The 12276-nt window shown below is 37.5% G+C and overlaps 1 protein-coding gene across 4 annotated transcripts in view; it reads right to left on the bottom strand.

Moving 5' to 3' along the window:
• Positions 1-12276, bottom strand: part of LOC102980498 (recombining binding protein suppressor of hairless) — a 131793-nt gene that overhangs the window by 78720 nt on the left and 40797 nt on the right. The window contains exon 1 of one of the 4 annotated variants that reach the window (XM_055086118.1): positions 11898-12080. The exons of 2 other annotated variants lie outside the window; for them this stretch is intronic. In XM_055086118.1, coding sequence (XP_054942093.1) covers positions 11898-11914 — 17 coding nt within the window. In that variant the 5' untranslated portion in view covers positions 11915-12080. Of the gene's footprint in view, positions 1-7893; positions 8108-11897; positions 12081-12276 lie in introns of those variants that run through there. One more of the 4 variants, XM_028492082.2, reaches the window with a different exon arrangement.

Below are 12276 nucleotides of genomic sequence, written 5' to 3' on the forward strand. Positions count from 1 at the left end.
GGTACAGATGAACCGGTTTGCAGGGCAGAAACAGAGACACAGATGTAGAGAACAAACATATGGACACCAAGGGGGGAAAGCAGCGGGGGGGGTGGAGGTGGGGGTGTGATGAATTGGGAGACTGGGATTGACATGTATACACTGATGTGTATAAAATGGATGACTAATAAGAACCTACTGCATAATAAAATAAAATAAAATTCAAAAAAAATGTAACTAGAGTATAATGTCCATGATTTTCCATATAGTCTGCAGTAAGAGAGAATTTAATTACAGTTCAATTCTGGATACTAACATATGAAGAGATATGAATATAAAAATTATGAAAAGATTGTAAAATGTACTAACTGAACCTAAAAGTTTCTATGCTGTAGTACAGATGCGTTTTGCTTCAGTGAGGGGTCAACAACAAACCTGAAAGGAAACCTTCTTTCATTACGCTCCCAATACTTCTGCTACTGACTAAATTTTATAAGTGTAAAAGATAATTTTTTCTTTGACTACTAGAAAGTGAAAAAATCTTTTCCAAAGCTATAAATGCATAAAATTCAGGAAGTCTAAAGACATCTGCCATGGGAGCCATACCTTAGCTATTGCATAAACAGACACGCATGTTCACGCATATCTGTATGTCAAATTTTTGATGATTACTCTTTCACATTCCCTGCACAAAGACAATATATTATATTGTTCATGTGATAGTGTCTACCCTATCAATCATAATTTCGCAAAGTACATTTTTCTCTGAGTTGAAAAGGACCAAGAATACATAGACAAATTCAATTTTCTAAAAATTATAAAGACAGTACCAGCCCAACCTCTATCAAACCATTTTTTGGCCAATTTCTTAAACAGCCAAACCTCTAGGATACAGTTTGGTATTCTAAAGTATTTGAATTCTGCAGTGCATCTGCCTTTTATTTCCCTTTTTAAATAACACAGACCAGAACATTTATGGATGTGTAGCCAAAATAAGGTCTAATTCATAAAGGAAAGGCTACGATTCGGGTTTACAAGGAGTTAAACCTTTTCAAAGAAGCCTGTCCCTAAGGGAAAAAAATAAAAGACGGCAATTATCATTTTAAAACATGCAAAATAGGACAGTGAAGGGAGACTATTCAATAAACAAAAATAATAAGATGGTTAAAATTCATATATTCATATTAGGGAAGAAAAGATTTCCAGAACGTTTTTTATAACACCACTGCATGAATAAGGAAATGCCTTTCTGCTTGAGTGTTTATACCCAAAACAATACATTTCTTTTGAACCGTAACTTAACTTTCTGTTATCACGTCATGTTTTAATGATCAAACCTACATTTGTGGTAAAGCCAAAAACCACTCTGAAGAAGTGGTCTTAACCACAATTCAAAGCTTAAAGAATGGCTTTTCTGCCAAACCTTATCTGAGCCATTAACCTGTCATGCTTTCTTTCATACACTGCTAGGACCAAAAAGGCAGGCCCAGCAGCTAGCATCTGCTCACGCAAGCCTCACAAGGAGGCCATGGGGCTCTGCAAGGGGAATACACAACACGGGCACGGAGGTTGATGGTACAAAATCTGGCAGCAAACTGCTTTGCCTTGGGTGGTACAACAGGCAGCATTATACTTCAACAACCATCTGAGGAACCTTGGCTTGGCACAGGCAAAAGAAAGATTCTGAATTGAGAATCACCATAAAGTGATTAAAAGTATAGACCATGAGTAAATTATAGTAGTAAAACACTAGAACAGGAGGCAAATGCCTTGGGATTTGAGAGCAGCAATGAGGAAAACAAGTCTATACTCTTAGCAGGTGTAGACTTAACTGTCACAGTTTGGGCCATTCATGCTATATATTTACTTGGTATTTTGCTGTGCTATGAATTCAAATTATGTAAACTGCAAAGCTGTTGTTACAAATTTACTAGTTAACTGGCTAGTCAGCTGCCCTAACATCAGCTGTCTAACTAGAAAATAGGAGGACACAGTTTTTCTTTAAAGATGAGCTGCTCCACTGCAGCAGCTAATTCTTAACATTCCTTTCTCACCAACTTCTACACATGCATGTTCCGTAAAGACATGGTGGTCTCTCTTCTCTACAGTAATAGTATTATTGACCTCTTCCCCTCATTCTTGCCTTCCATCACAAGCAATTCATTGACAAATGCTATCAGCTGCATTCCCAAATTATCTTCTACATCTCCACTCCCTAATTCCATAAGGTTAGATGAAGCTCTTATTACAACTTTTATATCCATAGCATCCTAAACTGGCCTCATGCAGTGAAACAGACAAGCACATAAAAACAAACAATACATCTGCTTATATATGCTCTCATTTAACTCTCATTAACAATTCTGATAGGCATTATTTCAAACTTAGAAGGGAAAACTGAAGCTCTAAAAGTCACAAGGCAGGACTTTCCTGTTTCTGATTACACACTGATCATACTAAGGTTGAAGATTACATATAAATATATAAGGAAGCCATAGTCTAGTCTTTAAACCACTTTACTTTGCCTTCGCAAAATAACTTTTTTCCCAATTCACTTATAAATTAATTTCTATTTGCTTTTTTCCATTAAACAAACCACCTATCATGAAAATTTATTTAAATGTTTCAGAAAAATCACTTCTTAACCTGTAAACTATTTCTCAGCAAACCAAAACTGCTGATTCTCAAGGATGAAACGCTGTAGTAATCCAACCAGAGAATACGGAAGGATGCCACATTTAAATAAACCAGGAAAATCTGACTGTGTTAACAGCTCTGGGAATTAGTCAAATCTAGAGCCTTTAAAGAATTATAAGTATCCCAGTAATGAAGAAAATGCCAACTTGTTTTCATAATAAACTGAAGATGCACAGGGGATTTCTGATGCCGTAACTTTTATGCTGGACAAATTTTTTTTAATGGCCGAAGTGTACATTACAGAAATATGCCCAACGCTGTAAGCACGTATTGTTCATAATTAAAGTTGACTCAACTGCATAAAATATTAAGTTTTCAAATGCAATTCTGGGGCTTCTCTGGTGGCGCAGTGGTTGAGAGTCTGCCTGCTGATGCAGGGGACGCGGGTTCATGCCCCGGTCCGGGAAGATCCCACATGACGTGGAACGGCTAGGCCCGTGAGCCATGGCCGCTAAGCCTGTGCGTCCGGAGCCTGTCCTCCGCAACGGAAGAGGCCACAACAGTGAGAGGCCCGCGTACCTCAAAAAAAAGAAAAAAAAAATGCAATTCTGTACACAGTGTGCGCTCACTAAACGAATGAACCATAACAATAGCAAGTCACCTGTTAAAAAAAAGGATAACAAAACAAAAAACTGTCATGAAATCGTAGCTCTTAAACTATAATATTATTTAGACCAACTATTTTGAATTAACGAATGATTATGAACAAACTGATCTGAAATGTCTAATAAGTTATTTTCTACAGTGGAGGAAAAAATTATAAATGGTCCACCAAACGAGTTCATACTAACTTCACAAATTTTATAAGAGAAGAAAAAGGAATTAACTATTTTACCAAGTCCAAAGAGCTAAAATGATGATTAATTTCCTCACCCTAATGAAACTGTCTACTTTTCCCATAGAGAATGCCCTGCAAAGATACCATGCTATAGGTAATTACCGTTACTCGCTCTACAACAGCAATGTAGTTTAATGTGGCATGCTGACACTTCAAAAAAGTGATAATCCATGTTGTTGACAGATTCTATTAGGAAGTGGTATCAGGATCTAAATGGGGCTACAAACAATAGAGCTGAAAAGAGGTCCTTAGAAGTTTATGTTCTTTCATGTAATTTAGTTGAGCCTAAAACTAATTGCTAGGAAAACTTGCATACACCAGGTGTAAGTCCTTCAGCAATTTCACGCAGGCAATTTTTTACTACAATAACAATAAGCAAATACTAATACAAGATCCATTATGTGTTAGACAATAATAATGACGCCATTAACAAATTAACTTCCTGGGCTTTTAAAATGGTAGTAGCTCTTAGGTATGAAGGATAGTTTAAGACTGAAGTTAAATCCTTAATTCTAAGTATAAATTTGAACTCTGGAATTAAAATCAAAGTCAAAGGGGGGTCATTCTAACTGCTGGCTGTTTTCCTGGATATCCATCAATGCCTTGGTTTGTTTCCAGTATTCCTCTCAAGAAATTAATCCTACTTGTCTGGCCATTATACTCAACGACTGTTTATTCTGAAAGAGGAATATTACTTTGTCCTGAGTCAGCCTCCTCACTTTTGGACAACTTCCTAGGACCTACATTCTATGCTATTTTCATAGCATCCTAATTTCTCACTTGGTTTGCCAGGTTCTTGGACTCAAAAGCACATTCACTGGACTTGAGGACACGGGGAGGGGGAAGGGTAAGCTAAGACGAAGTGAGAGAGTAGCATGGACATATATACACTACCAAATGTAAAACAGATAGCTAGTGGGAAGCAGCCACATAGCACAGGCAGATCAGCTCGGTGCTTTGTGTCCACCTAGAGGGGTGAGATAAGGAGTGTGGGAGGGAGATGCAAGAGGGAGGAGATATGGGGACATATGCATATGTACAGCTGATTCATTTTGTTATACAGCAGAAACTAACACACCATTGTAAAGCAACTGTACTCCAATAAAGATGTTTTTTAAAAAGCACATTCACATATTACTCTAAACAGTAAGAATGTAGAGCTAATATTCTGATTCATTTAGGTTGCATGTAAATGAGGGAGAGGGCTGAGAGATAGGAAGGAAGAAAGAAGAGAGAACACTGCAGTGTAAGAGAGCAGTAAAAAAGATGGAAGAGAAAAAAAAGATTGCTTGAGGAAGTGTCAGAGGCCACCAAGTTGAAGAGACAAAAAAGAGAGCAATGGAGTGTCTAGGGGCCGTAAAAGGGCAACTGTCCACCTCCTAACAAACCAAATCTGGTCAATACCAAATATGGAAATGTATTCATTCAAATACAAAGCTTTTCTTCTGTGGGATATGAGCACAGATCACAAACGTCTTTCCCTATAAAAAAAATCTCACACTTGGATATCTACCATTGTGAGAAAAATATGCTGAATTATTGTGTAAACTATTTCCAAGTTTTACTCCCCCAAAGTTCAGGACTTTCTAACAAAGAAAACACTCCAGCCCTTTCATAGTTATTCTAGAGTTTCTTCAGTCTCCACATCTGTAAAATAGGAAAGTTAATTGTAACAACTTGGAGAGCTGTGTGAAGATCGAGTTAATACCTGTAAAACAGTTGAAAACGGGCATTTTGTAAGTGCAGTACCCACTAAATGTTAGCTATTATGCACTCAGATTTTCTCGGCCTTTAGACTTACAAACCCCAACTCACAAAAGAGCTAACTGATGACAAAACTGTACAATTAAGATAAAACTAGGGACTTCCCTGGTGGCACAGTGGTTAAGAGTCCGCCTGCCAATGCAGGGGACACGGGTTCGATCCCTGGTCCAGAAAGATCCCACATGCCACGGAGCAACTAAGTCCATGCACCACAACTACGGAGCCTGTGCTCTAGAGCCCGCGAGCCACAACTACGGAAGCCCACGTGCCTAGAGCCCGTGCTCCGCAACAAAAGAAGACCCCGTCGCCGCAGCTAGAGAAAGCCCGCATAGCAAAGAAGATCCAACGCAGCCAAAAATATATAAATAATTTTTTTAATAAAATAATAAATAAAAATTTTAAAGACTACCTCTTTATATATCCTCATTCTATTTGTAAATTAAGAGGTTAATAAAAAGAATGGCATGTTCTGCCATGACAGGACAGATGCATGTCTTAAAAATCTAGTATTATCAAAAAGTTCATTCATTCAACAGATATTTACTGAGTACCTGCTATGACTAGTCACTGTCCTGGGGCTGGGGATACAGCAGTCAACAAAATAAAAATCTGTATAATGTAGAGGGGTGGGGGGTTGGGGAGGGGTAGGATTGGAAACTGGCTCCCTGCAGAGGAAGCTACAGCTTTTATTTCAAAAGTGAATGCTTTCAGTGGATTCTACCTGTTCCAAGTCACACCTGTTTTATATATTTATGTTACCTGCCTCTGCCCTATCCCTGGCCCTAGGCTAGAATTTCTCAGAGTACTTTTTCCACAGGAATTTCAACAATAAAGGAATTCTAATAAAGTTAAATTTCATGCACACTTAATTAATCTAGCTGCTATCACCAGCACTTGTACTTACATTATTAATCACCTTCACCCACTCATTGCTGTGATAAAACACAAAAGCACTCAATCAAAGTAAATGCTTTGAAAGTGTTTTCTGTCCTATCTCCCCACCCCAGGAAGCCGCAGGATTCCTTATAACAAATAATTAAGGTGCAGGGGGAAGGAGGCAGTTGCCCTTCCTGACCACTATCTGCTAAACTAGCACATTTTCAGTCTTTATCTTTCAAGATTGTATGTTGATCTGATAATTGTTAAAGCAACACCCAAAAACTTGTGGAGGTCTGTTAAAGCTGCATGATTTTAATTGCCGTTCCCTCTTCATCAGCTATCCGAGCCTCACAGAGCTCACTCATTCTGAGGTGTAGGAACCTGGCTACAGAAGATATGGTCTCCATAATAAATGCGGTACTTCTCATTCAAGTGACAAGTTTGGCATTTCAAAGAAAGAATGCATGCACATTTTCCTGCTCAACTACCTACACTCCTCATAAGCCCCTAACAATTCAACAGAACAAGATCAACTGACTTCACTGTATTTTTCAAAAGAAAGAGATTCCCTGATTTTCATGACAGTTACTGACACAGCATATACCACTTTTCAATTAGGTTCATACTGGAGATGGGTTCTAAAGTACTCTTTTAATAGATATCCCAAATCCCATAAAAATGCAAAACAGTATTATTTTTCAAAGTAATGAAATATAAATTAGTTAGAGAAAGTGCCTAATTCTAACAATACTACCATTTACGTAAAAGATTTTTTAAACTTTGTTATATTCAGAATCTAAAACATCTTTTTAAATACTCTCAAAGAATCTAAGCTTCATTCTTAGAGGGTGTTTTTGACTTGTTTTCTGTAACCAAAAGTATACTGGAGCCATATCTAACAGCTGACCCAGTAATTTATAACATGCTCTTTCTTCTAATCCTAGACGTGCGGTTGGGGTGCTGCCTCCGGTCAGTCCTCCGGTCAGTTCTCTCAGTTCTTGGCCAACTAAATTAGAAGGTAGTTTAGTTTCTTCCTAAACTACACTTCAGGGACTTCCCTGGTGGTCCAGTGGCTAAGACTCCGTGCTCCCAGTGCAGGGGGCCCAGGTTCAATCCCTGGTCAGGGAACTAGATCCCATGTGCCGCAACTAAAGATCCCGCATGCTGCAACTAACAAAAGATCCCACTCGCAACAACTAAGATCCCGCCTGCCACAACTAACACCCGGCACAGCCAAATAAATCAATAAATATTTTTTAAAATAAAAAAATAAACTAAGCTTTAGGAGGAAAAATCTTTGAAAGAAAAAGATGACAAGCTGCTCTTGTGCGTTATGATAACCAAAGTAAAAGGAACACAGTTGTGCACAAACAAATGCCACAAGGTGACAACATGAAACCTTGCACTCAACAGGATAAGCAGCATGAGGCAGAAAGTGATGACGTTGGAAGTAAATATGACTGAAATAATGATGAAAAGCTAAGCAATGCTACTGATAAGAGGAGAAAAGGTTGGACAGTCTGGGAGAAGACCAGGTTGGGGTGGCGGGGGGCACTTGGGGAAACAGTAATAGAAAAAAGGGATTCAACTCTCCCAATTCTCTGAATCCACAGGCTCTTGTTACCTGCCCGCATCACTAGCAACAGTATGTCTTTACGCACTGACGCAAAGACAAGCCACCATCATGAAGGCAGTTAACCCACGGGGCGGGAGGGAGGTGGGATTTCTTTACCTACCTTCTGTAATTCCAAACGATAATTTCTAGGTTTAATACATCGTATCCAATTCGGAGCAGGAGCTATATATGTTTTTGACTCAATTTCCAAGAACTTGCAGAGAAATATGAATTGTACTTATTATCTTTTGGCCTCTTATTTTGGCAAAGATTTTATCCATTGTTCAACTCCCAAGTGTAGAAAACTAATGTACAAATTCCATTGTTGTGAAACAATTTACCAGAAATCTTCATTCTCGTATTGTTTTCTAGGAAGGAGGAAACTGTATTTCAAACACAATCTTAAAACATGAATATGCTGATACTGTCCTACTCTGAAGCTTTATTTTTTAAAAAATATTCACCAGAAACTCTGTGATCATTTTCAATATATCTGTAAAGCAAATATCTGCTGTTATGAGGATACTGGAATAGGCAGAGGCACTAATCCAAGAAAAATAAAATTTTAAATATTATCAAAATCCTCACAAAAACAGAAGTTCTAACATTTGACTACCTTAAATATTGGTGACATATCTAATTTAAGGTTAATTTTTTTTTTCAACATTAAACTTTTATATTTACCTTCTGAAGTAAAGAAGTACCTGGTATATGAAAAAGCCCTAAGATATAAGGAATGGGAAAATGAAGTGGGTGGATTTTAGAATGTATCATCAGTTTTTTTGTACTTTTTAATTGCATGGGTCATTTTCATCAATGCAAAGAAAGAGTAAATTCCTTCACAACTAGGAAATATTATAAATTTCTTACCTATGAGCCTTTAAATATTTACGAGGGCAAGCAAGCAAGAAAACACACACACACACACACACCCCCCAAATAACACAACAAAAACAAGGTTTCATAGCTAACTGTTTCCTACTGTCAGAGAGAAAACTACTGAGCTAACAATCCTGTTTTAGATATCTGAAGTCTTCTCTGGCTGAGGTCAGTTTGGCAATATAGATTTATAAGACTGAGTGCCATAGTTTCCCAGTTGATCATTACCAGAACTTAGGTCCGCAATACAGTACACATACATACCCTCAAAACAAGAGTTTTACAGAACTATATCATATGATCCATTCATGACATTTCCTATTCTGTTCTTTTCTGCTTCATATAATTTGCAGGGTGGGGGGGAGTAGGGGAGGGCAGCAACTTATTGAAATGACTCCAGAATGGGCTACCACTGGCAGTTTGAAAACCACTGATCTGAGTTGATTAACACATTAACAGAATGCATGCCAAGGGGCAGTTTACTAGATTACTCTACTTGATAAAATATCCTTAATTAATGCCACTCAACAGCTGCTGCTATTATGTTCCCCTTTTCTCCCTGCTCCTTAGATATTCTCCTGTAACAAACTTCACTTCAAACGCAAAGCATGGTAGGGAGATCCCTGAAGATGATACAGAGAGTATGGCATACCATTAGAAGTCACAGACTGGAACCTATCCTGGTCACTTTTTCTCAGCAAGGAAAAACAATATAAACCTAATACCACATCTCAGGGACATCTGTGACTATGGGAGGCATACACTTAGTGGAACCAAAACGATCCAAGCAACATACACATAAATGTGCATATATCTTGTTTATTTCAGCTTTTTAAAAAAAATGAAACAAGGTTTTTTAAAAAATGCTCTTTTCTACATTCACTGCACTGATTTTATTTTCTATTACAATACATGTCTTAATGCTGATCATAACCCCCACTAAATCGAGTTCTTAACCAACTAAACTGAGTTCTTGACCCACTAATGAATGGGTTGAAACCTGCAATTTGAAAAACACAGCTTTAGAGGACACACAAATCGACCTAGCAGGATAAGAGGACCAGAGATAAATTACCAGTCTCTAGTGGCCACCTTCTTTCACTGATGAGAAAAAGCTCAAAGAATTGAAAACATCAGTCAAAGAGCGATTGTTTATTTAACTCTAGGAAGATCAGAGAAGAAAGTATAAGATTCAGGAAAAGAAATAATGTAATAGCATCTCACCCCGCAGAAAAGAGGTTCCTGATCTGGCATTTAATAATCATCATCGGGCTTCCCTGGTGGCGCGGTGGTTGGGAATCCACCCGCCAATGCAAGGGACATGGGTTCGAGCCCTGGTCCGGGAAGATCCCACATGCCGCGGAGCAACTAAGCCCGTGCACCACAACTACTGAGCCTGTGCTCTAGAGCCCGCGAGCCACAACTACTGAAGCCCAGGCACCTAGAGCCCATGCTCTGCAACGAGACAAGCCACCGCAATGAGAAGCCCACGCACCACAACAAAGAGTCGCTCGCCGCAACCAGAGAAAGCCCGCGGTTAGCAACAAAGACCTAACGCAGCCAAAAATAAATTAAATAAAATAAATTTTAAAATAAATAAATAAAAATAATCCTCATCACTGTTAATCTAACACTGGCTTCTTGCATGCTCAATCCTACACTAAATGTGTATGGAATTTATTTATATATATGTGTCTGTATATATACACACACACATATATAATGCAATATATAATTATATAATTATGGTATTATATTTTTAATACACAAGTTTATTTTTTTCCAGATCATTCTTTCAACCTGTCAAAACAAAAAAAGTAGTGCCAGATTTGAAACACAGATCAGCTGGCCGCAGAATCTAAGCTCTTAACCACTAAGCTATAAACTCTTCCAAAGAGAAAGGAGTTCCCAAATCTGACTGTGCATCAAGAATCCTCTGTGGCATTAAAACAAAACAAACAGATGCCCGAGTACTACCCTAAAAAGAGATTTTTTTTTTAAGTTGAAGTGGCAAATATTATGGAGAAATATATTTTGTAAAAAATGTATCAAATACCATCTCCAACCAAAGAAAAGATCTTTTTGGAGACTAGACACTGTTGTATTGGACATAAAATACCTGGTTGAACTTGGTTAACAGGCAGCTGACTTCACCTTGAAACTTGATTCACTGTCATTATAGACCAGAATTTAATATAAAGCAGTTTTGTCTTAGGTTTAATAACTAAATTCCATTAATAATTTAACTGCTGACATGTCAAAAGGATCTTAACATAAGGTAGACTAAATGATAAAAATTACAGGCTGCACCAACGTATTTCTATTACATTTATATATCCATGATTTAAACATCTATCTTCCCAACATATTTTCCTTCATTACCTAAAAGATAAAGAATTTTGAACCTGATGTAACATTATGAACTCAGCATTCTCCCTGGGTTGATTCACTTCCACTACCCCAAGAAAACATTCAGTAGCAAGCAAACAGTACAAAATTAGGTTTCCAAGGTTTCCAATAATTAAGAAATGGTTTTGACTACATCACTCAAATAAAATGTTATGAACATAAAAACCTTAAAGACTTTTGATGGTTAAGTGGGTAATATGAAGCCTAGAATTACCACTACTAGCAACCACAAGTAACAGTGGGACTACATACCACAAACACATGAAAGATTAACTGTATACATATGGTGGTGAAGAGACAACAATCACAGTATTAGTAAAGAATCACTCATTTTCCTCTCAGTAAAAATTCTTTGTAAAAGACAAAAACAAGCACAAACTATAAATGGTCCAAGTAAAAATTATTTCGTTTGGTCAAATTAATACTCCAGCTGAAGAACTATATCCAATTATTTCCTGTTCAGGCTACCATGAAATGACAGCACTACAGAGAAACTAGTCTATGATGTAAACCAGAAAGATAATTACAGACTAACATATGAATAATCCCTAAACTATTTCGTGAAAGAAACTATAGCCCATTACTATTAAAATCTAGCAAAAATATCTACCCTAGTGTCTCCTATAACCATATCTCAAAAAGGGGGGAAAAAAATCACTCAACAAGCTCGTGATACATGGTTTTTTTTACAACAAAATATACTTTTGCCATAAATCCATAACCACATCTGCAATCTAAATATTAAAATATCTTAAAATATGCAATAATTAAATATAGACCCATGAGTGTTCACTCTACGCATGACCTTGGGGCCGCTGGAAGATTTCTAAAGCATACCTTTTAATCCACGCCATGGTACTTCAAGAACATGTTAAGGTAAGCCACAGGATGGAACACTTCGATGCACCTCAAAACACCTCAGCCAGTGTATCTGTATCATTCTCCTTTCCTTTTGAGATCATAATGGTTCCGAAGAACTATAATGCTTCCATTTGAATGACAGTTTCATAATTTCAATGACTTAAAAACAAAAACAAAAAATAAGGACTTAAGTGTTGGTATGTTAAGCCACTAGTGAGTGCACTGTGTTAACTGCTGCCACAGCTAAGAAAAACAAAGCTACTGCTACTACCACGTAACATTTTTAACATGACCCTCATGTGAATGAGGAGGAGTACATGCTTACTGGTCAGAGTGACAGCCCTTGCTTTATAGA

This window comes from Physeter macrocephalus, chromosome 7, assembly GCF_002837175.3.
Source record: "Physeter macrocephalus isolate SW-GA chromosome 7, ASM283717v5, whole genome shotgun sequence".
Classification (NCBI taxonomy): domain Eukaryota; kingdom Metazoa; phylum Chordata; class Mammalia; order Artiodactyla; family Physeteridae; genus Physeter; species Physeter macrocephalus.